We start from the raw sequence: 26894 nt of genomic DNA on the forward strand, positions 1-26894 counted from the left end.
TGCAACTCATAGAATTGATGAAGAGAACGAATGGATGTGGTTTATCTGGACTTTCAGAGCCCTTCATAAGAGATTATAGATAAAATTATAGCCATGGGTTTGATGTTCATGTACTGAGATGGATAGAAAACTGGCCAACAGAGGGGAAAAAAAGAAAAGGAACAAACAATTCATTTTCCAAATGACAGGCACTGAACATTGGGAAACCTCAGGAATCAGCGTGAGGATACCAGCTATTCACAATATATGTGAACAATTTAGATGTAGGAAGTACATGTAATATCTCCTGAATGTCTATAAATTAAGATACAGGAATGTGCAACAAGAACTGGGTGTTCCTGTACACCAGGCGCTGAAGGTGAGCATGCAGGTGCAGCAAGTGATCAGGCAGGATGTTTTTGCTAGATAGGGAGTGCAACGAAGTATTTCCAGATTGATTCCTGGAATGGCAGAACTGACATATGAGGAGAGTTTAAATTGTTTAGGATTATATTCACAGGACTACAGAAGAATGTGGGGGTGGGAGAAAGAATCTCATAGAAACATAAAATTCTAACAGGGCCAGATAAGGTAAATGCAGGAAGGATGTTCCCAATAATGGTGGAAGTACAGAACCAGGGATTTTAAGGATATGAGATAAACCAATAAGAATTAGGATGAGGCGCAAATTCTTCACCCAGAGAGTCATGAGCTTGTGGAATTCGCTAATCCAAGGTGAAAACATTGTACGAATTCAAGTACGAGTTGGATATAACATTTGGGGCTACAAGGATTAAAGGATGTGTAGGAAAAACAGGAGCAGACCTGTGAGTTGGACAATAAGTCATGATCACAATGACTAGTGGAGCAGGCTCAAAGAGGCTAACAACCCACTCCTGCTCCTATTTTCTATGTTTTATGCAACTTCTCAAGTATTGTCTTTTTAAAGTGGTGTCTGTCCATGCTGCTGTTGAACAAAATTCTGACAGTTTTTAATCAGTATGCTGAGTTTTTTGTCACTGCTGTACTATGGGATTGAAAGACTGCTCAAAGCTTTGGAAAATCAAGTCATTGCTGTGCCTTGCTATTGTCCACTTGAGTGCTGGCATATTAATATGAAGGCAGCCTTTCTCCATATTGTTTGACATTAATTTGTCTGGGACTTTCCTTTCTTTTTTCTTCAACATGATAAGCTTTTGGGATAAGTGGTCATAATGCAGCAGGATTGCAGCTATCTCACTATGCCTTATTGATTTTAACACAACATCACCTGGTCTCAGTGGAGTCTGCAATCTTTTGAATGCACTTCTAACAATATTTTGAGTTATTTGTCTGTGTAGCCTAGTGTTTACTTCTACTTCTGAAAATTCTGGGAACTTTGTGAAACAGCTGCTATTTCCAGAGGGATCAGAAGCAGTCATTATAGAAAATGTAGATATCCATTCCTATTTAGTGACTTCAGGAGCTATGATTTTTGTTACATTCACACTCATGAATCTATTTTAATTTCAAATCAGATTCGTCTACATTTTTGTTCTCTCTTTTCCATGCATTTTTGTCAGACTTTGCATTTAACTATATCGTATTTATTCAATGTTTCTCAACTATTATTAGAGTAACATATTCTCCATCACCTAATTCCACTTACACTTCCTCTCTGAAAATACTTATTGGCAGATACAGAAAAACAACCAGTTTAGTCAGGAAACCTGATGATTAACACGTATGTCCTCCCCTGGCTGATGAATTAGTACTCCTCTATGTTGAGCAACACTTGGAGGAAGCACTGATGGTGGCAAGGATGCAAAATTTGCTGTACTCGGGGTGGATTTCAATGCCCACCACCAACAGTGGCTTGGCTGCAACACTACACTATTTCCCAGTGGGGGGAACACTTTAGCGGTAAAGGATATTTAGCCTCAGATCTTCAGATATTCACGTAAACCATCCTCCAAGGCAGACTTTGGGACACATAACAACACAGAGTCGCCAAGCAGAGGCTGGTAACCATGTGCCTCAACTGGGAGCTTGGGTTTACGTCGCACTATGTGTGACCCCACCACATTATAACACTCTCACACATGCACACATAGACCCTCTCTCATACACCACTCTCTCTCTCTCTGACAGACTCTCTGCTTTGCCCTCACACCTAAAATGCATTATCTGACCTGGGATGTCACCTCTGGTATACTGACAGAACTGATAGAACCTTTAGTTACCTTGGGGCAATGATGTGAAAAAATTCTGAGATGTGTATATTAATCCTTTCTAATTGATTAAAGATTCTTTAGCAACCATCTTAGGTTTGTTCAGCACATTCGCAACAGTTCTATGACCTTTCTATGATCTTTCACTTATAAATTCTATGTCTGATGCCACTTCTCTCACTTACATCTGAAGTAGGTGCTAGACTCTGAAAGCTTGTGTCTTCAAATAAACCTGTTGGATTATAACCTGGCGTTGCATGATTTTTGACCTTTTCCATCCCAGTCCAACACCAGCACCTCCACGTCATCCCATGGATTGTTTTGCTTTTTCAAGACTTTTTTGGATTTTATTAAGATTTCAATCAACTGCAGGGCTTTGATTTATCCCTGCACAACTGCCTGTTAAAAGTACAGTGTGTTTTGTTGTGCTGAAATATTATTGGCAATGCACGCTAAATTCATTGCTTCAACATGGTTAAACATTGATTATTCCACCAAGGACAAAATAATCACTGTACTCTTTGCCTAGCAAGTAGGAATATAGCAACTGCTCTTGAATATAGACCAGGTTTGATAAAACAGGATTTCTGTACCAATATCAATGTCAATAATATGACTGATAAACATATCCTGAAAATGTACTCTCAATCACCTTGTTTGTCCTGTAACTGGTAAAAGAAATGATTAGTGTTATACTTGATTATGTTTGCGTGTTCAAATATATAAGCCAATTGGTTTCGACTATTTTACAAGCCTGTTTGCAACTCACAGATTCAGAGGTCATGGACAGCAAAAGTAAAGTACCTTCAGATTATACTACTACCCACAATTTACTGCAACAGACATGTTATTTAGGTCACAAATAAAGGATTTGGCACCTTTACTTGGAGGTAGTTATGTAGTTAGTTATGCAGCTGGTGAAATAAAATCATCAAGCCATTTTATAGATGACAGCAATGTTACATCAGAGAACAAAGGAGGGAGGTGGCTTAGAAAAGTTCTTGTTCCTCACCTAGCTGCAACAAAGGAAAGGTGAACAACTACGAAAGTCTTAAATTTACAATGCAAACATACAGAAACCCTGATTTATTCACCCAGATTATTCACCTTTTCATTAATATTATATATTGAGAATAAAGAATAACAAAGACAAAGAGGTGGTAAAGTAGATAATACCATAAGCTTAACAAATCAGAACCAGAAATAAAGTCAATAAGTATTTTAAATAGTTCTTGCATCATTTCCCTGATGCCAGTATTTAGTCAGTAGAAGGATTCAAATTATCTTTAGATATTTCAACATTGTTTCGTTTCAGGGTGAGACAGGAAACTTCCCATAAACATCCAAGTCATTTAAATTTCAAAAATAGCTGTGATTTCCTCTCTTTACTGGATTCCATTATTACTTAACATTTCCAGAGGAAGTTTTGCTGTAACACCAAATATTTTCACATGAATTGAAACATTTGGAGAATAATGGCCAAAGGATGTTTGTTTTGGTGGAGGAATACACTTCCTCAGTTCTGCAGAATACAATGTAATTATAGTTGCTATCCAGATGAAAAATAAAACTGAAGAAACGTTTTACTGTATACACTGAAAAGTGGCCCAGATGGGCACTGAATTGGTAATATGTTAACAATGTTTGATAACTTTGTCAATGTGAGTAGAAAAAAATGTTGAGTAGAACCTGTAAAACATCTGCTGAAATTCTTGCAACGAACAAACTTCTCAGATGTTTATTTCTTTAAAGAATATTATCACAAAGCTCAATGGTTTAAGAAACAAATTATATAAGCACACTTTACTGAAAGTCCAAGCTCTTTTGTCTTCCTTCCCGTAATCTCTCTCTCTCTCACTCTCTCTCTCTCCCCCCGTCCCACGCACATACATACACACATACATATACACACGTGCGCGGTAGATCGCCATTGGGAACAGCCCCCTGACTGAGTGTAATTCATTTCTAAGCTTTGACAGAATGTGTGTCAACAGTTTATTCAACAGGGATGAGAGGATGGGAACTGTGCTGGGAGACTTTTAGCCTTCACCTGCACTGTGCACTTTTAACACAGAGCAAACAGAAGTAAGTAATGCAGTCCATTTTCCATAGCCTATTACACTGGGATACTGAGCATCGCAGGTTACTAAGCATACATCAGGGATCAAACCTAAGATGATTCCTTAGGTTTGCTCAACTGATCATTAGATAAATTTGCATGGCCATTGACCTGTTGACACTGCTTGCTACATCTTATTTCTTCATTAAAGTGGAAATAATACACTAATTTGACTAAAACTCATTTTGAACTATTATCATACCATTAACAGATTGTTTTGCTTTTGTAAAAATAGCACAGAGAGAAACAGGAAAATATTTAATGAAATTGAAGGAAAATAATCTGACATTTCCATAAAGTTTCAAAGATTAGAGATCAAAATTGAATGGCTTCAAACAACTTTATATTAAGTAAAGTAGGCTGCATTTATAAAATGCATTAATGATTAAGTTGTATTAATTGGAAAGGTATACCATTCAGAAATTCACATAAATGCTCCAAGCAAGGCAAAACTGAGAATTCATCAAGAAACACTGTTCAACATCAGTACTTTCTAATTAATAGCCTAGCACCGAATCTTACGGTTTTTTGGCCGAGTCTGAGTTGCATCAAGTTTTCAGATGGTTTCCCGTCTCTAGGCCTAGCAGGATTTCTCACTCAACTTGATATTACTCAACTCACCTTATGAATTACCTAACACCTCCTCTCACACAATTTCTATCCCGTCTTACCATGTGCCATTCCCAGAACAATTCACTACTTTCTGGATATTCGCTGAAACACTGGCTTGCCTTGGGTCTGTAAAAGGTTATCTACTGCACTCAGCTCTCTTCCATTGGAAGCTGATTTCAATAAGGTTCTGTCTGGTTGTATAACCCATCACAGTTGAGCTCTGCTATAACCAGCAGCTTCCTCCGTTGCAACATCATTGTGCTCCTCAGGAGACTGTTCCCATTCCCCAAATCCTTTGCAACCAACACATTGCCTTGTTGCCTGCTCCAATTGTGTCAAACACGGAATGCTGGGATGACACTGCCTTGACTATAAGGGAGGTTCCCATGAGACTGATCCGATCAACAGAATGTTCACATTCAACAGCTCTCACCTGCTCTACCATGACCTGATAGAGGCATGGGAAGCACTAAAACCACGCTCCAAATCAGAAAGAAGGTTGATTTGATTTATTACTGTCATATGCATCGAGATAAAATGATAAGTATCATTTTGCATGCAAACCAGACAAATCATACCTTACATAAGTACATAGAGGTAATAGAACAGAATGTAGAATATAGCTACAGAGAATGTGCAGATAAAGATCAATTCTAATATGCAAGCACCGTTCATAAGTCTGAAAGCGACAGGGAAGAAGTTGTTCTGAAATTTGTAGGTGTGTATTTTTAAACTGTTGTATCATCTGCCCAATGAAAGAGAGTATAATTGGGGTGGCAGGGTCTTTGTTGGCTGCTTACATACACACAAACTCACACAGACCTTCTCTCTTACACACACACACACACACACACACACACACACACACACACACACACACACACACACACACACACACACACACACACACACACACACACAGTCACACACACAGCCACACACACAAACACTCAAACACACTCTCTCTCTTTCTTTCACACATACACGCACATATATATAAATCAATGGGGTGAATTATTTCATCCTGGATGTTTCTGTATTTGCAGATACATTCTGTTTTGTTTATAAAAATAAAACCAGGCTGACTCCAGGTTCAAACGCAAGAGATTCTATACAAGGCCTCACACCTAAAATGCATTGTCTGACCTGAGATGTCACCTCTTGTATACACTGATAAAATCTTTATTTATCTTGGGGATTTGCATTTTAATCAATAGAAACCTGCGTCTCCTTTCTAACAGATTAATGATTCAACAGGAGGCGGTCAGTGAGCCATTTTTAGAGTTGTTACCTTTCTGCTTATAAATTCCATGTCAGTATACCTCCTGTTCCACACTATACCTGAGGAAGGAGCGGAGTTGTGAAAGCTAGTGTTTTCAAAAAACCTGTTGGACTATACTTAGAGTACAATACAATATTATTTTATTGTCACGTGTGCTCCATTGTACCAACACATCAGTACCAACACCTTCACATCAGTTGTAAATGGAGTTAGAGCTGAATTTGGCCACACAGTCATGAGTGTATATGGAGTACAGTAGGAGGCTGAGTACACAGCCTTGCAGGGTATCAATGCTGAGGATTTTTGTGGAGGAGATGTAATCACCCATCCTTACTGGTTGTAGTCTGCAGGTCAGGAAGTCAAGGATTCAGTTGCAGAGTGGGCGCAGAGTCCTAGGTCTCCGAGTTTGCAGAGGAGTTTGGTGAGAATTATGGTGTGAAGATGGAGCTAAAGTCAACAAACTGAAGGCTGACATAGGTGTCGTCGTACTTCAGATTTTTCAGGGATGTGTGTAGAACCAGGGAGACAGCATCTGTTGTGGACCTATTGTGATGGTAGATGAATTGTAGTAGATCAAGGCAATCTGGGGGTCTGAACTGATATGTGCCATTAAAAACTTCTCGAAGCACTTCATAGTCATTAAGGCACGTTCCACATGGGGTTATGAGCAATAGAAACAGTCGGCATCTCTTGTCCACCAGTCACCAGCCTGGTAAGGCACCTGGATCCTCAAATGCACCAGGTACACAAGAATGCTCGAGGATGTAGACAATGTGGTAACTACCAAGGCAGTGTGAACATACCTCCAGGAAATGGTATAGGTGATTACAGAACACCTGAACATGAATCAAACGGATGAAATCTGCATTATTGGGATACAGCACTTTCGATGCCATATGTGTACAGTTGCTGTCACTATATCCAGGTGGGAACCAAGTTATGTTCCTCAATCCTTCGGCCCAGGCTACATCATTGCCCTCACCTTAGGGAATCAAAATGCAACGTGTCATCTCCCTTAGATAATATCAGTCACTATCCTGTAGGTGCCTGACAAAACAATGCCATAAATGTCACCTGTCACTCCCTGAAAACAGCTGGCTGTACAGAAATTCAGAATGCCTGTCATCTTTACAGCCAGAGAATGGCTTCCCACTCCTGTAGCCCTCACATCAAACTCCAAAATGGTTATGTCACCAATACCCAGAAAAAATGGAGTCTGCTTGAGCACTGCACCTCACTCATGGGCTGGAATAGGTGTCAGGGACAGAAAACTCTGAGCCTCCTGCCCATTCCAGGCATCCTGAGGGGCCCTGCTGCTATGACCTCTGCCCGAGTTGGGGGCTCCTCATCCAGTTTGATAGTTTGTTGATACTCGTAGGCTTGTTATTGTCCCTGGGCCTCCTGCATCTGCCTTCTCCTTTTTAGGGAGGCAGTTGTGGGATTAACATGTCACCAGTGACAGGACCCACCAAACTTGATGGAAAGAACCCAAAGTGGGCACAGGAGGAAAGGAAGAGTTTCTTAAATCTTAGACTGTCACTGGTGACATACCTTCTAGATAACAGCTGAGGGCACTTCTCTACATGGTTCTGGATGTGGCGAACAGGACACTTGTCTGGATTGGACATCCACATTCCTCCTCAACATACTTACTGAAGTTACCAGGCTGCTGAGTGACCATTACATGTCAATGAACATGGGCTGCCTGCGACATAACACCAACTTCCCAACTGTCGACCCACAGAAAATACTAATCCTGACTCTGTATTCAGCAGAGACAACCAGAACAATTGCAGGAAACAGGAGGAGTCAAACTTTTGTGGCTCAGTAAGTTACACGAATAGCAGTTTCCCTTTATCCAGCGCTGGCCTTTTGTGCTGTCATTACCGATAACTTCAACATTATTGAGATGACCAGGCACAATTTGCTAGCAAATCTCCCCTGGCCTTTAAGCATCCTCAGTCTGAACGAAAACAAATGGACAGTGCAATGCTTGTAAACCCAATATATCTGCACTTGGCAAGTGATTGCTTCATATTTTAATCATTACAATGTCATGGTATCTGGCAAACATAGATCCCTGCCTTCAGCCATCGAAATGACACTCATTCCTTCTATCACAGGGATTGTTCCAGCCATTTTCTAGAAGCATTTTGTCTATAGAAAATGCAAAGTAATGTCTGGCAATGCAGATCACACTCGACACTGTCAGGACAGGCCTAGCCTGCTCGCCAGGTACAATCCCTTGTGCCACCCACCCCCCCCCCCACCACCGTCACCACCATCACCACCACCAACCAACCTGCTCCCCCCACAACAACCTGAAGCAAGGAGATCCCCTGTTACCTTTCCCTGCTCCAACGATTCATTTTGACCCATCTCCCAGAAGTGGAGACCTACCATGTTGAATTTTGTGTACAAATGTCCTCTCTGTCCCTTGAACTGCAGCACTGCATCTTGCTGATGTTCATTCTGTTCCTTTATACTTTCTGTGTGCAAGTCAGAGTAGCGGTCATAGTCACTAACCACCCTCCCATATCCAACCATGCTTTCTGATGCAGTTCCAAATTCCCTCGATCTAACTTGATATTTGCCCCCCTTGCCCACTATCACCATCTTTATCCCCACTTCACTACATGACTCTGTTTTCCTGTCCTCGTCTTTCTAACACTGATTCTCCTGTTGTTTCAATATTCCCCACCCACATTACGTCCTCTGACAGATGGATCTCCTGGACTATAATCGCTCCTGACCTGTCTTCAACTATCAGCCTCTAAGATATGACTAGCCAGACTCCTGACTGCAGGGTTCACAATCCACTGTCTCCCCTACTGCTTGTGCTAGCTATACCAGAGTGACCACTGAACACTCCCTAAATTGCACTGGGACAGATGCCCTGACCTTAAGCATCCTAAAAAGGCAACTGGTTAGTGGAGACCCTGGACTCTTTGTACAGATTATGTCCGTGACTGATGGTACCAGGACCCCTTGACAGCATACCAAATACCTCACCATCCATTCATCTTGACTGAACTAAGAATAGTCCCTAACCAGTTTCTGACATGTCCATTTGATTGAACAAACATGCATCACATTTGCCAAACAGGCATCTGGAATAAGTTGTAGGTGTTAAATAGTGTACAGCAAAATATTCCACTCACCCAGGGCATTCCAGGACTGACTGTGTTTGCACTAGAGATCCTATTAGAATGGAAGTGATGGCAACCTTTGGCTGTGGCTGAAGTGCCAACTCACTAACAGCTATGGCATGGTTGAATAAGGTATAGATCATGACAGCATGCAGAGCAATGCAGAATACATGAGCTCTAAGAGAGCAAGAAAACTTCTCTAAGATGCAGTATAGTCCATTCCTGAGTTGGAACCTGTCCATATGTGCAAATTGCGACTGCTTCAGCCTTCTCAGTGCTCGTTGCCACTGCACCCTGCAGTACATGTCTCGTTACTACCTAGTGACAGCCTCTTTTTCATTATAATTAGCTTGAATGTAAGCTATGAGTACAACAATTTTTCATTAGGGATCTAATGGAGCATCAGCTTCAAGTTCCATATCGACAAAATCTGATCAAACTTCCTGTTTTCTTTCATAAGGCTAAGAGATCAAAATTAATTCCTATGAAATCAATAGTGCAGAAATGAAAAACTGTGGTATCTACAGTTTTAATCAATACTGAAATTGGTTTGCTTGCAATATTAAATTGTTGTTTAAGCCAAAACATAGCAAGACAATAAGGTGCTAGAGACACTGGAATATATACCGACATCTAAAGCAAGGAACTCCATCAGTAGCCAAAGGTCTGATACTAACAACCAGGATGCAGATGAAGGTTGTCAGAGATGATCCATAAGATAAAAAAAGTGAGGTAAAAATAAAAAGAAAAAAATTATCTTGAGTGAATCAGAAATTTAACCTACCCTTTCACAAAGTCCTCTTGGATAGATAGCTTGAATCTCTATGATGCCTGCATATTGCAATGCTAAAAGAACAGAGAAGACTAAGCATGAACACAATCTCAGTATGGTCAGATAGTTGTTGGCTGTTGGCACAATAACTAACCAACAGAATATATGTTGCCTAAAAGGCAGAAACAAGTCTGTTTGGAAGTTACTCAGCTTTCTTAGATATCAGATGTGAATTTTATATGATTTGGATGTGATGTGATCACAGTATGGGCTGGTCCAATTCTCTTGACAGGTGGGAATTATACTCGATAGCTGCAGTTGCTGACCCAAGTCCTGACTTACTTAAACATTATTTCAAAATTAACTGCTTTTCTATTAATCATTCTGAGAAAATAACATGTCATAATCTCCAATACTTATATCTGCTTCAGTTACATGACAATATCCTACAAAAGAACGTTTACATGGGGATTATGTGATATGCTTTGCTAATTCAGCTCCAGATACAGTTCTCATGGTGATCTTTATGCGTCATGCTTACAATTTTTCACAACAAAGCCATCTGTTCATCAATGAATATTAAACGTTTTGGAATCAACAGCTGACTCGCCAAGCTATGAAGTAAACATCAAGTACCTTGATTCGACAGAAAGAGAGGGGTGCTGAATATTGAAACTTAGTTTGCAAAACCACAGTGAACACATTTCAAGCTTTATTCTTAAATAGTAGTATAGTCAGTTTAGCTTGGACCTATTAAAATTCACCCAGGTTCTCACAATATTTGCAAGTACCTTTGATGGGGGGTAGCTAGGGGTCCTGCAGCACAGTTGTAATGCCCTACCTCTGAATCAGGAGGTACAGATTCAAGTCCCACCAGCTTCAAGGTGAGTAATAAAACCTCTGAACAGGTTGATGAGAAATTATCTACAAATTAGATCCCCTTTTGCGATGCAGTGGTAGTTTCCTACCTCTGAGCCAGGAGACCTTGGTTACTATCTAAATGGAGTCAAGTTAGGTTAAGGGAAAGTTCAACGAGATCTGGGTGTTCTTGTACATCAGTCAATGAAAGCAAGCATGCAGGTACAGCAGACAGTGAAGAAAGCTAATAGCATGCTGGCCTTCATAACAAGAGGAATTGAGTGTAGGAGCAAAGACATCTTTCTGCAGCTGTACAGGGCCCTGGTGAAACCGCATCTGGAGTATTGTGTGCAGTTTTGGTCTCCAAATTTGAGGAAGGACATTCTGGCTATTGAGGGAGTGCAGCGTAGGTTCACGAGATCAATTCCCGGAATGGTGGGACTATCATACGTTGAAAGATTGGAGCGACTGGGCTTGTATACACTTGAGTTTAGTAGGATGAGAGGGGATCTGATTGAGACGTATAGGATTATTAAGGGATTGGACACTCTGGAGGCAGGAACTATGTTTCCGTCGATGGGGGAGACCAGAGCCAGTGAGCACAGTTTAAAAATAAGAGGTAGATCATTTAGAACAGAGTTGAGGAGAAACTTCTTCACCCAGAGAGTGGTGGATATATGGAATGCTCTGCTCCCGAGAGCAGTGGAGGCCAAGTCTCTGGATAGTTTCAAGAAAGAGATAGACAGAGCTCTTAAAGATAGTGGAATCAAGGGTTATGGGGATAAGGCAGGAACTGGATACTGATTGTGGATGATCAGCCATGATCATAATGAATGGTGGTGCTGGCTCCTGCACCTATTGTCTATTGCCTATTGTAAGTCTCACCTGTTCCAGAGATGTATAATAATATCTCAAAACAGGTTGATAGGGAACCAGCTTCATGGGAGACAGCTGAACCTGCCAAGGAAGGGAACAAATGATTGAAAATGGTTTTTAGGCAGGACTGTGGCAAGTATAAACTATATAATTATCCTTTGACCAAACTATCTTCACTCTTTGAAAAAGACTTTCAATTGTAAGGTGCTATGGAAACCTACTGGTTTCAAAAATATTATCGAATGAAACCTGCTGCACGGCAATATGCTAGTTTTAACAGGATGGTGGTTCAAAAGCATAGAAAATAACTGCAGGTACAGTTCTGAGGAAGGGTCACCAGACCCAAAACGTTAACTCTGTTTTTTCCTTCGCAGATGCTGCCAGACCAGCAGGTATAGGCCATTTGATTCTCCACAAAAACCAAATGAACTGTGGATGCTGTAAATCATCAATAAAAACAGAAGTTGCTGGTAAAACTCAGCAGGTCTGGCAGCATCTGTGAAGAAAAAAATCAGAGTTAACATTTTGGGTCTGGTGAACTTCCTCAGAACTGATGGTAGATGGAAAAACATTGGTTTACATGCAGAAAATAGTGAGGAGGATTGGGGAGGGACTAAACGAGAGAATACAGCCCGAAGAGAAAGACAGCAGTTGGATAAACAAAGGAGTTGATAACGATGTGGCTATGAGGGTGAATAGTTGTTAATGGGAACTGTTAGTGACTAACAATAGGTAGTGTGGTATGGCAGGCTATGTGGTAACAAGGTCTGGTGTGTGGGGTAGGAGGTTGGGACATGAGAGAGTATAGTGAAGAACAACACCTCATTTTCCACTTGGAGACCCTGCAGCCCTCCAGACTTAATATTGAGTTCAATAATTTTAGGGCCTAAACTCTCCCACGTCCTCTGATGAAGGGTCTAGGCCCGAAACTTCAGCTTTTGTGTTCCTGAGGTGCTGCTTGGCCTGCTGTGTTCATCCAGCTCCACACTTTGTTATCTTGGATTCTCCAGCATCTGCAGTTCCCATTATCACTCTCCCATGTCCTCGCTCCCTACCCCAACATCAGGCCTTGTTATCACATCACCTGCCATTACACACCACTTGGTGTTAGTCACTAACAGTCCCCATTAACAACTACTCACGCTCCCAGCCACATTGTTATCAACTCCTTGGTCTATCTAAATGCTGTCCTCTCTCTTCCGGCTCTACCCTATCGTTTACTCCCTGCCCTATCCCTCTCCATATTTTCTGCATATAAACCAACATTCATTTTCAGGAGGAGCGACAGAGAGAGAGAGCACCAGGAGGCTGCCAGGAAGGTAAGTTTTCTCATTTTAAAAAGCTTACCTCGAGCAGGAGCGGCCTTCATTTTTGGGAAGAGGGAGAGAGAACACGAGGAGTCTGCCGGAAGATAAGTTTTCTCACTTTAAAAAGCTTACCTCGAGCGGGAACTGCCTTCATATTTTTGGGCAGCAGCTGAACCCAAGACACTGCACATGTAGTGTCTCCCAGCCACCCTCCTCCTCTAACCAAAAACAAAGGACTCGGTGGTGTGTAAATAAGGTAAGGCTTTTTCTATTTCATTTTTTTTAATATCGTGTTATTGGTAAAGACTTCTTTTGTTCCTTTTTCATTTATCTAAGTTAAGTTGAAGATTAAAAATAGCAAGAGATCTCAGACCCACATTATGCTCCTCTTGCTCAATGTGGGAGCTCAGGGACACGGCTGATGTCCCTGACTCCTTCACATGCAGGAAGAGTGTCCAGCTGCAGCTCTTGTTAGACCGCATGATGGCTATGGAGCTGCGGATGGGCTCACTTTGGAGCATTCGTGATGCTGAGGGGGTCGTGGATAGCACATTTAGCTAATTGGTCAGACCGCAGATTAGGATTGCTGAGGGAGAAAGCGAATGGGTGACCAAAAGGCAGAGAAAGAGCAGGAAGGCAGTGCAGGTGTCCCCTGCTGTCATCTCCCTCCAAAACAGGTATACCGTTTTGGATACTCTTGGGGGAGAAGGCTCACCAAAGGAAGGCAGCAGTAGCCAGGTTCATGGTACCGTGGCTGGCTCTGCTGTACAAAAGGGCGGGAAAAAGAGTGGAAGGGCGACAGTCATTGGGGATTCAACTGTAAGGGGAGTAGATAGGCGGTTCTGTGGTAAAAAAACACGAGACTCCCGAATGGTATGTTGCCTCCCAGGTGCATGGGTCAGGGATGTCTCAGATAGGATACAGAACATTCTGAACGGGGAGGGCGAACAGCCAGTTGTCGTGGTGCATATAGGCCCCAATGATAATAGGTAGAAAACGGGATGAGGTCCGACAAGCAGAATTTATAGAGTTAGGAGCCAAGTTAAAATGTAGGACCTCAAAGGTAGTAATCTCAGGATTGCTACCAGTGCCACGTGTTAGTCAGAGCAGAAATGAAAGAATAGCCAGGATGAATGTGTGGCTTGAGAGATGGTGCAGGAGGGAGGGGTTCAGATTTTTGGGACATTGGGACCGGTTCTGGGGAAGGTGGGACAATTACAAATTGGACGGTCTACACCTGGGCAGGACTGGAACCAATGTCCTGGGGTGCTTTTGCCAATGCTATGGGGGAGGGTTTAAACTAATGTGGCAGGGGGATGGGAACCAAATATTCGACAGGTTATTGGACAGAAAGGAGGTAGTAACTAAAGCCTGCAGACAACTAGATCATGAAGTCAGCATGACTAAAGGGAAGAGTAGGCAGGGTGTACATGATGAATACAAAGAGACAGGTGGTCTGAAGTGCATTTGTTTTAATGCGAGAAGTGTAGTAGATAAGGCAGATGAACCTAGGGCTTGGATCGGTAGCTGGGAATATGACATTATTGCTATTACTGAGGCTTGGTTGAGGGAAGGGCGTGACTGGCAACTAGATGTCCTAGGATACCGATGCTTCAGGCGGGATAGAAAGGGAGGTAAAAAGGGTGGAGGAGTTGCATTACTGGTCAAAGATGATATCGCAGCTGTACTGAAGGAGGGCACTATGGAGGGTTCGAGCAGTGAGGCAATATGGGCAGAACCCAGAAATAGGAAGGGTACAGTAACGATGTTGGGGCTGTACTTACAGGCCTCCCAAAAGCGCGCGTGAGATAGAGGTACAAATATGTAAACAGATTATGGAAAGGTGTAGGAGCAACAGGGTGGTGGTGATGGGAGATATTAATTTTCCCAACATTGGCTGGGATTCACTTAGTGTTAGGGGTCAAGATGGAGCAGAATTCGTAAGAAGCATCCAGGAGGGATTTCTCGAGCAGTATGCATGTAGTCCAACTCGGGAAGGGGCCATACTGATCCTGATGTTGGGGAATGAGCCCGGTTAGGTGGTTGAAATTACAGAAATTACAGTAGGGGACTACTTTGGAAATAGCGACCACATACTCATGAACAAAGATGAGAGTGGTCCTAAAGGAAGAGTTCAAAACTGGAGGGAAGGCCAACTATACCAAAATTCGGCAGGATCTGTGGAATGTAGATTGGGAGAAACTGTTTGAAGGTAAATCCACATTTGATATGTGGGAGGCTTTTTAAGAGAGGTTGATTAGCATGCAGGAGAAACATGTTCCTGTGAAAATGAGGTGTAGAAATGGCAAGATTAGGGAACTCTAGATGACAGGTGAAATTGTGAGACTAGCGAAGAGGAAAAGGAAGCATACATAAGGTCCAAGCGACTGAAGACAGATGCCTATTCGAAGAATATCGGGAATCTAGGGCGAATCTGAAACGAGGAATTAAGAGGGCTAAAAGGGGACATAAGATTTCTTTAGAAATAATGGTTAAGGAAAATCCCAAAACCTTTTATTCATATATAAAGAGCAAGAGGGTAACTAGAGAAAGGATTGGTCCACTTAAGGACAAAGAAGGAAAGTTATGCATCGACTCAGACATTCTTAACAAATACTTTGCATCAGTATTCACCAAGAAGAGGGACATGACGGATGTTGAGGTTAGAGATAAATGTTTGATTACTCTAGGTCAAGGTGGCATAAGGAGGGAGGAAGTGTTGGGTATCCTAAAAGGCATTAAGGTGGACAAGTCCCCAGGTCCAGATGGGAACTATCCCAGGTTTTGGGGGGAACGATAGAGAGAATAGCCAAGGCCCTACCAGATATCTTTGCAGCATCCTTGAGCACGGGTGAGGTCCCGGAGGACTAGAGAATTGCTAATATTGTCCCCTTGTTTATGAAGGGCAGCAAGGATAATCCAGGTAATTATCGAACGGTGAGCCTGATATCAGTGGTTGGGAAGCTGCTGGAGAGATACTGAGGGATAGGATCTATTCCCATTTGGAAAAAAATTGACTTATTAGTGATAGACAACATGATTTTGTGCAGGGAAGGTCATGTCTTACCAACTTAATAGAATTTTTTGAGGATGTGACAAAGTTGATTGATGAGGGAAAGGCTGTGGATGTCATATATATGGACTTCAGTAAGGTGTCTGATAAGGTTCCCCATGGCAGGCTGATGGAGAAAGTGAAGTTGCATGGGGTCCAGGGTGTGCTAGCTAGATGGATACAAAACTGGCTAGGCAACAGGAGACAGAGAGTAGTAGTGGAAGGGGGTTTCTCAAATTGGAGACCTGTGACGAGTGGTGTTCCATAGGGATCTGTGCTGGGACCACCGTTGTTTGTGATATACGTAAATGATTTAGAGGAGGTGTAGGTGGTCTGATCAGCAAGTCTGCAGATGACACTAAGATTGGTGGAGTAGCAGATAGTGAATGGGACTGTCAGAGATTTCAGCATTAAATAGATAGATTGGAGAGTTGGGCAGACAAATGGCAGGTGGAGTTCAATCTGGGCAAATGAGAGATGATGCATTTTGGAAGATCAAATTCAAGAGCGAACTATACAGTAAATGGAAAAGTCCTGGGGAAAATTGATGCTCAGAGAGATCTGGGTGTTCAAGTCCATTGTACCCTGAAGGTGACAACGCAGGTCGATAGAGTGGTCAAGAAGGCATATAGCATGCTTTCCTTCATCGGACTGGGTACTGAGTACAAGAGTTGGCAGGTCATGTTACAATTGTATAAGACTTTGGTTCAGCCACATTTAGAGTACTGCATACAGTTCTGGTCACCACACTATCAAAAGGGTCTGGATGCTTTGGAGAGCATCCAATGCAGAGGAGGCTCGCCAGGATGTTGCCTGGTATGGAGGATGCTAACTATGAAGAAAGGCTGAGTAGATTCAGATTATTTTCATTATAAAGATGGAGATTGAACGGGGACCTGATTGAAGTCTATAAAATAATGATGGGTATAAGCAAGGTGGATAGCAAGAAGCTTTTTCCCCAGAGTGGGGGACTCAATTACCAGGGGTCATGCGTTCAAAGTGAGAGCAGGAAAGTTTAAGGGACATATGCGTGGAAAGTTCTTAACGCAGAGGGTGGTGGGTGCCTGGAACGTGTGGCCAGCAGAGGTGGTAGACGCAGACACGATAGTGTCTTTTAAGATGTATCTGGACAGGTACATGGATGGGCAGGGAGCAAAGGCATGCAGACTCTTAGAAATTAGGTGACAGGTTGAGACAGAGGATCTCGATCGGCGCAGGCTTGGAGGGCCAAAGGGCCTGTTCCTGTGGTATAATTTTCTTTGTTCTTTGTTCTTACTTACCCAGCTGCCGCCAATTTTGAGAAAGGGTCAGCAGACCTGAAATGTTAACTCTAACTTTTTCTTCATAGATGCTGCCAGACCTGCTGAGCTTTTCCAGCAACTTCTGTTTTTGTTCATTCAAACCTTCAAGCCTGCTCCGCTATCTAATGTGATCATGGCTAATCATCCATTTCAGTAGCCTGTTCCCATTTTTGCCCCATAACCTTTGATCTCTTTAGCCTGAAGAACGATATCTAACTCCTTCTTGAAAATATTCATTATTTTGGCTACAACCACTTTCTGTGGCAGAGAATTCCACAGGCTCACCACTTTGAAATTTCTCTCCATCTTAGTCCGAAATGGTCTGCCCAGTATCCTTAGGTGATGACCCTTAATTCAGGACTCACCGGTCATCGAGAACACCTTCCTGCATTTCATCTGTCTCCTCCTATTAGAATTTTACAGGTTTCTATGCGATCACTCCTCCAACCCCAGCAATTCTTCTAGACTCCAGTGAATGGAGTTCAAACTGTTTCAGTCTCTCTCCAGTCGTCATTCCTGCCATCTCAGAAAGCAGTCTGGTAAACATTCATTGCACTCTCTCATTAGCCAGAAAATCCCTCCTTAGTTAAGGAAATCAAAGCTGCCTACAATGCTCCAGGTGTGGCCTCACCAAGGCTGTGAACAATTACAGCAAGACTTCCCTGCTCCCATACCTAAAAGCTACATTCCTTAAAACCAACATACCATTCACCTTCTCTACTGCCTCCTGCACCAACATGCTGACTTTCAGTGACTTAGTGTACAAGCATATCCAGGTCTTGACACACCAACCAGTTCTCCAAATCATCACCATTCAGATAATAATCTTCTTTCCTGTTTTTGTTCCCAAAGTGGATACCCACACCTTTATCCACATTATACTTCATCTGCCATGCACTTGTCCATTCAGTCCACTTGCCCAAATTATACTGAAGCACCTCTGCATCCTCCTCACAGCTCACCTTCCCACCCAGCTTTGTGTTATTTATAAATGTGAATATATTACATTTAGTTCCCTCATGTAAATCATTAATATGTGTTGTGAATACCTGGAGTTCAAGCACTCATCCCTGTGGTACTCCACTAGTCACTGGCTACCATTCAGAAAATGTCCCATTTACTCCTATTCTGTGGTTCCTGTCTGCCAACCAGTTCTCTGTCCAGCCAACACCGAATTCTATCTGCTATAATTTTACACACTAATCTTTTATTCAGACCCTATTCAAAAGTCTTCTGAAAATAAACCATGTCTACTGACCTTCCATTATCAACTCCAATTAGTTACATACTTGAAAAATTCCAGGACATCGGGACACAGAAACAGGATTAAGTCATTGAGCCGCTCGAGTCTGTTCAGCCATTCAATGAGACCATAACTTAACCTGTGGCCAAACTTCATAGAACATAGAACAGTACAGCACAGAACAGGCCCTTCAGCCCACAATGTTGTGCCGACCATTGATCCTCACGTATGCACCCTCAAATTTCTGTGACCATATGCATGTCCAGCAGTCTCTTAAATGTCCCCAATGACCTTGCTTCCACAACTGCTGCTGGCAATGCATTCCATGCTCTCACAACTCTCTGTGTAAAGAACCCGCCTCTGACTTCCCCTCTATACTTTCCTCCAACCAGCTTAAAACTATGACCCCTCGTGTTAGCCTTTTCTGCCCTGGGAAGTAGTCTCTGGCTATCAACTCGATCTATGCCTCTCATTATCTTGTATACCTCAATTAGGTCCCCTCTCCTCCTCCTTTTCTCCAATGAAAAAAGTCCAAGCTCAGTCAACCTCTCTTCATAAGATAAGCCCTCCAGTTCAGGCAGCATCCTGGTAAACCTCCTCTGAACCCTCTCCAAAGCATCCACATCTTTCCTATAATAGGGCGACCAGAACTGGACACAGTATTCCAAGTGCGGTCTAACCAAAGTTTTATAGAGCTGCAACAAGATCTCATGACTCTTAAACTCAATACCCCTGTTAATGAAAGCCAAAACACCATATGCTTTCTTAACAACCCTGTCCACTTGGGTGGCCATTTTAAGGGATCTATGTATCTGCACACCAAGATCCCGCTGTTCCTCCACACTGCCAAGAATCCTATCCTTAATCCTGTACTCAGCTTTCAAATTCGACCTTCCAAAATGCATCACCTCGCATTTATCCAGGTTGAACTCCTTCTGCCACCTCTCAGCCCATCTCTGCATCCTGTCAATGTCCCGCTGCAGCCTACAACAGCCCTCTATACTGTCAACGACACCTCCAACCTTCGTGTCGTCTGCAAACTTGCTGACCCACCCTTCAATCCCCTCGTCCAAGTCATTAATAAAAATTACAAACAGTAGAGGCCCAAGGACAGAGCCCTGTGGAACACCACTCACCACTGACTTCCAGGCAGAATATTTTCCTTCTACTACTACTCGCTGCCTTCTGTTGGCCAGCCAATTCTGTATCCAGACAGCTAAGTTCCCCTGTATCCCATTCCTCCTAACCTTCTGAATGAGCCTACCATGGGGAACCTTATCAAATGCCTTACTGAAGTCCATATACACCACATCCACAGCTCGACCCTCAACAACTTTTCTAGTCACATCCTCAAAGAACTCGATAAGGTTTGTGAGGCATGACCTGCCCCTCACAAAGCCGTGTTGACTGCATTTGATCAAGCCCTGCTCTTCCAGATGGTCATAAATCCTATCCCTCAGAATCCTTTCTAACACCTTGCAGATGACAGACGTGAGACTTACTGGTCTGTAATTGCCGGGGATTTCCCTATTTCCTTTCTTGAAGAGAGGAATTACATTTGCCTCTCAGATACCCAACTTTAGCAAAAATACCTTAACATGTTTGCCTAACAAAAAATTATCCATCCCAGATTTAAAATTAAAAACTGATCCAGCATGGGCTGTCATTTATGGAAGACAATTCCAAATATCAAGCAACCTTTGTATATAACAGTGTTTCTGAATATTTCTCCTGAATAGTCTGGCCCTAGCCCTAGAATCCACAAATAGTGGAAATAGCTATTTATTTACCTTGTATTCTCCGGGCAATATCTTGAAGACTTTAACCAGATCATCTTTAACTTTCTAAGCTAGGAATAAGACCTCATATTTTGCCTTGGGAGCTTACAGCCCAATGACCTGAACATTGATTTCACCAGGTTTAAAAAATCTCCTACCCCAATATGTCAATCTTCCTGCTCACCTATCCACTCCATCCTTCCCACTGACCAACAGCAATAATCCGCTACATGCATCCACTTATCTCTATTTCAACTGCCCTCACCTCAGCCGCAACCCCCTCCCTCTATTTCGAGACTCCCTTCCCCCTCCAAAATCCTGACAAAGTGTTTTGGCCTAAAATGTTGATGTTCCTGCTCCTCAGATGCTATCTGATCAGCTGTGCTTTTCCAGCTCCACATTTATTGATTCTAGTTAAAAGAGGCCTCTGCATAATCTCTCTGCAGAAGTCCAGATAACATTCTTGTTACACCTATGCTGTACTCCCTCTAATGCCTTCCTAAGTTGTGGTGTCCAGATCTGTTCACAATAGCTCAGTAGTTCAAATATTGAATTTGCCTTCCTAAGTGTGGACACAGGCCCTTCAAGTCCACACTGAACCTCAGAGCATCCCACCTAGACCCAAACCCCTAATCTACACCTCCCTGAATACTATGGGCAATTTAGCATGGTCAATACACCTACCCTGCACATCTTTGGACTGTGGGAGGAAACCAGAGCATCCACACGGATACAGAGAGAATGTACAAACTCCACACAGATAGTCGCCCGAAGCTGGAATTGAACCCAGGTCCCTGGTGATCTGAGGCAGCAGTGCTAACCACTGAGCCACCTTGTGCTTCAGATTTCTAAAGCTTTTACCCATTTAGAAAACTATCTATGCCTCTATTCTTCCTACTAAAGTGCATAACATCATACTTTCCAGCACTGTATTCCATCTGCCATTTCTTGCCCATTTCTCCCCCAGCCAGTTCCAGTCCTGTTGCAGCCTCCCTACTTCCTCAATATACCTGCCTCTCCATCCATCACCGTGTCATCTGCAAACCTATCAACAATGTCCTCAGTTCCTTCGTCCATATTATTAATGGGGAACGTGAATAGTTGCGGCCCCAATACTGACCCCTGCAGAACTTCACTTGTCACTGGATGCCAACCTGAAAAAGATCCTTTTATCCCTATTCTCTGCCTTTTGCCAGTCAGCCAATCCTCTATCCATGTCAATACCTTGACTCAAATGCCATGGGCTCCATTTTGTTTAGCAGCTTCCGGTGTGACACTTTGTCAAACACTTCCAGGAAATCTAAATAGATATATTCACTAGCTCTCCTCTGTCTAACTTACTTGTTACCACCTCAAAGAATTTGAGCAGATTTGTCAGGCATAACCTCCTCCTGACTCAGCCCTATTTTACCAGGCACATCCAGTACTCCACAATCTCATTCTTAATAATATATTCAACCTGGAATTATTTAAACATGGAAAGGTTACAGCACAGAATAAAGCTGCTTGGCAAGTTCTGTCTATGTGAGTTCTCTCCAACAGCAGTTCAGTTACTCCCACTCTCTAATCTTTCTCCCAACAACTCTATAATTGTTTTCTCTTCAGATAATTATCTAATTCTCTTGAAAGTTATCTAACTCCATCATATTAGGAAGCAGAGCATTCCAGATCCTATCCACCTGCCTCTGGTTCTTTTTCGAACCACCCTAAATTAGTAAACTCTGGTTCTTGACTTTTCCACCAATGGAAACACTTTCTTCCTCTATTTACTGGCCAAACTCCCCATGAGATTGAACACTCTAATCAAATCTGTTTTCAACCCTCTCTTCTTTAATCTCCTTCTCTAATCAATGTATGTAAGTGAAGTCCATCACCCTTTGAAGAATTCTTGTAACCTTTCATGCAACACATGGAAAGTCTTCAGGTCCTTTTAAACTCATTTCCCAGAACTGAACATGATATTCTAGTTATGGTCATTTTTTTAAAAAAAATGATCATTATTTCTCAGCATTTGTATTTAGTGTCTTTATTTAAGGAACCCAGGATCCCATGGACCTTTTAACAAATTTCTCAACCTGTCTGTTTTTCCACTTGGATGATTTGTGTAAATCTAGTCTAGCTCTGTCTGCTCTTGCACACTGTTTAAAGTCAAAACCTATACTTCACATTATCTCCACTTAGTCTTTGAACCAAAATGTATCATTAATATACTTTGCCACATATCCACCCATTCCTCCAGCTTATGTCTTCTTGAATGCTAGCATGGTCCTCACATTTCACAATATAACTTGCAAATTTTTAAATTTAGCCTTGCACACCCAAGACTGCATTATTCATAGAAGTCAAAAATAGCAGTGATCCTCATGCTGACCCCAGATCCACCAATATTTGATTTGTCCCATACAGAAACAAACAAATGCTCACCACTGTTCTGTTATCTGACAGTCAGGCAATTTTGTGATCATGCATCTGTTACTTTACAAAACACCATCTGGAGGTTTGTCTGCACAACATCAATTCCATTACATTTATCAATTCTCTTTTAATCTCTTTAAAAAACACAATCAAGTTTATTAATTGCAATTTTTCTTTAACAAATCCAGACATGTTATTCATTTTTATTCAAGTGGCTCTCAACTTTGCACCAGATTATCATTTCCATAAGTTTCCGTAAATTTTAAACTGACTGGTCTGGTGTTGCTGGGCTTACTTGTAGAATGATTTTGAATAATAACTTTTGCAATTCTCCAGTCATTTGGAATCAGTCCTGTAATTAACTGTAAATTTTATTTTACACTGTCATTCATGACAACAATACAACCATCAATGGAAATACTAAGAAAATCTATGAACTAAGGAAAGAAATTAGTTTCTACTGACATTCTTCCTTAAAAGTATTTAATATTTGCTATAAAAATGGTAGCTTAAAAATGGTGTGATGTTTTTACTTAAGACCTAAAAATTTCCAGTATCCATATGCTAAATGATAGTAACTACTAATAATTGTCAGTCAGACTGACTGCAGTCTTATATGTGGAAAGTCCTATATTTTTAATAACCTATGCTTGTAAGGATCAAAACAAACGCTCCCATATCTTTCTATCTCCAGGTTTTCAAAGATGCATGTCAGGACTGGCAAAAGTCTTGACACATTGGCATACGTGGGAACTGTCGAAGGAGTTTAAACTTTCAATGTGCAATGTCCTCTCCGACTCTGCTCACTGGAATTGAGATACTGTGCTGCCAATTTCTCCTTCAGTCAGGTATTAATGTCCAGCATTGCCCCTACTAGATGATCTACGGCATTATTTTTGTATCTCCCTACTTTAATAACCTTCAGCTTTTTATTAAACCTTCCCTTCTCTCTTCCTGTAATGACAATGATTTGCTGCTTGGATGTATTTCCATGGTCACCCGACACTATCTAGTACCTTGTAAAATTGGTCATTACTCGTATTTGAACTTTTACAGTCACCAACAAATGTTTGTTCAATCTCACGAAGTGTCATGGCAAAGGCTGTGTTCTCAAAAACATTTTACATAAATTTCCTGCAAAGGTCACAAATTGGATATCTCCCCTTTGTCCTAACTATCCATTTGACTCAACCTACGTCAGGCATTCTAGCTCTATTTCTGCTCATGTTTCTGTCCTGTATTCCTACATGTATCACTCATTCTCTCTTTCCTAATTTATTTTTAGTCTTTCACACTTTATTCCATTTCAGTTTTCTTCTCATTTGATTGAACCACACAAAGAAAAAGAAGGTTCCAGACTTGCCAGCAACTCAACTGAATGAGCAGAGATTTTAGTTAAATTTACCATTTGCAATATCAATATAATTAGTATGGGATGTGAACTGAATAATATGAAAGTTTGTTAGCATCATGAAGGCTTAGTCCAATGGTAGTTGCACTGTCTTGTTACCTCTTGCGCACTTTGATTGGCAATCTTTATGCTGCTGTGTTCTGGGGGAGCTGATGGTGGAGGTGGTGCTCTGCGTTTCTTTACATCTGTCACTTGAGCCATTCTCAATATGTTGTCAGTAGAAAGCGATGCATTCAACATAGTCGATCGCGTGTTAACAGTTGGCGTGGATGGTGCTGTTGAATAACCCTGTAATTGCAGAAAAGATTTGATGAAACAAAAGTGTTGCACAAAAATATATCACCAGAAAAATTGCAATAATACTCTACTCTTAAAAGGTCACATCAGCTATCTTTTCTCTTACTCTTTCACAGAATGTGGGCATCACTGGAAAAACTAGCATTTGTTACCATCCCTAACTGACCTTGACCTGAATGGTTTCTGAGACTCTAACAGAGAGCAGTTAAGAGTCAATCACATTACCGTAGATTGGGAGTTACATGCATGCCAGACTAAGTGAGGATGCCATATTTTCCTCGAAAAGAAGTGAAGCCTCATGAACATGATGGATTTTTAGGACACAAAACAATGGTCATAACTACAGATAATGTTTCTTTTTAATTCCAGATTTTATGAAGTCAATTGAAAATCCATCAGCCGCCATAATGGGAATTGAACCTTTGTCATAAGAGGATTATCCTATGCTGTTGTGGTTTCTGTGGCAGAGTATGATCTTCTTGGCTTAAAAATGATTTTAAAATTAATTTGTCACAGAGCTGCATTATATTCGTCTTGAAAAACAGAAGCTTTCAGATAAAACTTCAGGCGACTTATTGTGAACAGACATGAATTATGGATATCATGCCATGATTGAATGTACTACTACATATATATCTATATATAAATCCAAATTCAAAGAAAGGAGATTCTTTAAGAAATTCTTGGAGAGGCAGTGCTTCCATAAAAGTACTGCTCATCCTACTCATAGGTGGAGTGGAGCGGGTACAGGGACTCCGCTGAGTTGTTGTTGTTCAATTGCTGCAGTGCATCCTGTCGGTCATACTCATGGCAGCTAGGCAATGGAGAGAGCAGCAATCATGTAAGGTAGATGGCATTGACTTCTGTGACACACTGTTGTAGGTGAACCCAACTAAGCAAATGATAAGCATTTCATCATACTTCTGATTTGAGTCTTGTAGATAGTAAGGAAACCAATCGTCCAAGAGAATGCAGCTGCTCTTGTTACCAGCAATTGATGAGGAGTATACATTCAGCTTCAGGTTAATAGTAGCTTCAAATAATTGGACTATGAAGCATCTAATTTTTACGATAAACTTTGCAGAAGACTACGTTGATTCTGTAAACCAATAGTAGGCTAATCTTTAAAAGAATATTTCCCATGAATCATGTCATAAATGGTTACACACTTGTTCGAATGTGTACAAAAGATAACCAATTGAGAACATGTTGTGTGAAAATTTCTGTATTATATATTTGAGGTGTGGCACTATCACATTGGAATGATTGGAATATTTTCCCACAGAAATAAAATGGGGCAGTTGCAGACAAAATTTGTTTACATGGAGTGCATAAACATATTTGCTTTTAAAGATAATAGGCTGTTGAAATTTTTAGTTCACTCAATTAATCTTATATCTTCCTTGTTAGTTAATTTACCTAGATTAGTTAGACATGACTTAGCCTGAATAAGGCCATGTCGTCACACTATGGCCAACTCCTATTTGATCAAGTTCTCGCTGTGATCCAATTAAATTCTAATAACTTTCTCACAACTGTTAGGCTTGTTCTTACCATGGGGTGAATTTTACACTTTTCAAGATGGGGAGAGGGTGGTTGGAGCAGGAGTATGAGTCAGAAGTGTATCTTTCGCCAACTTCCCATCCCTGCTTCTTAAAGACACTGACTGAAGTGTCTTGTGGCAGGTTAATGGTCAGCCAACAAGAAACTGGTCAACTAGGTAAGGGAAAGGTGGGCAGTGCACCCAATCAGGTTTTCAGGACAGGTCACCCGTGGAGAAAGGGAACAGGTTGTGACATGAAATCATCACAGCTAGCCATTTAAACACATCTGGCAAGGGCTGGTGCTAGCAGTACAGAAATTAATCATCTTAAGGCAAATTTTGGATAAAGAATCCTGCATCGAACCACAGCAGTAGCAGCAACTAAAAGCTTGTTTGTAAATTTGGGTGGCCATTCAGGGTCCTTGCTGGGGAGTAAAGAAGATCAGTCTCATTCCCCTTCCACATAGCAAGTATTTAGGAAAAAAATCAAATTATTTTCTTTAACTCTCTTTGTCTCTCCACAGGGACCTTAAGACCACCATATGGCAGTTCAACTGTTGAAGGATAGCCACACAGTTTGTTAGTGATTGCCCATGAGTGCTCCTTCAGGCTGTCAGTGGTTGGTGGTGAACCTAACGACCGCTGACAAGAAGACCAAGACAGCCGGAGCACAACAGCCTTGAAAGAGGG

The 26894-nt window shown here is 41.6% G+C and overlaps 1 protein-coding gene across 10 annotated transcripts in view; it reads right to left on the reverse strand.

The window, feature by feature from the left end:
• The window catches only part of cobl (cordon-bleu WH2 repeat protein), a 308135-nt gene that overhangs the window by 123774 nt on the left and 157467 nt on the right, over positions 1-26894 (reverse strand). For all 10 annotated transcript variants that reach the window (XM_048552683.1, XM_048552656.1, XM_048552647.1 and 7 more), the window contains one exon: positions 24464-24652. In XM_048552683.1, the coding sequence (XP_048408640.1) occupies positions 24464-24652 (189 nt within the window). The remainder of the gene's footprint in view (positions 1-24463; positions 24653-26894) is intronic.

This window comes from Stegostoma tigrinum, chromosome 2 (genome assembly GCF_030684315.1).
Source record: "Stegostoma tigrinum isolate sSteTig4 chromosome 2, sSteTig4.hap1, whole genome shotgun sequence".
In the NCBI taxonomy this organism is placed as follows: Eukaryota; Metazoa; Chordata; class Chondrichthyes; order Orectolobiformes; family Stegostomatidae; genus Stegostoma; species Stegostoma tigrinum.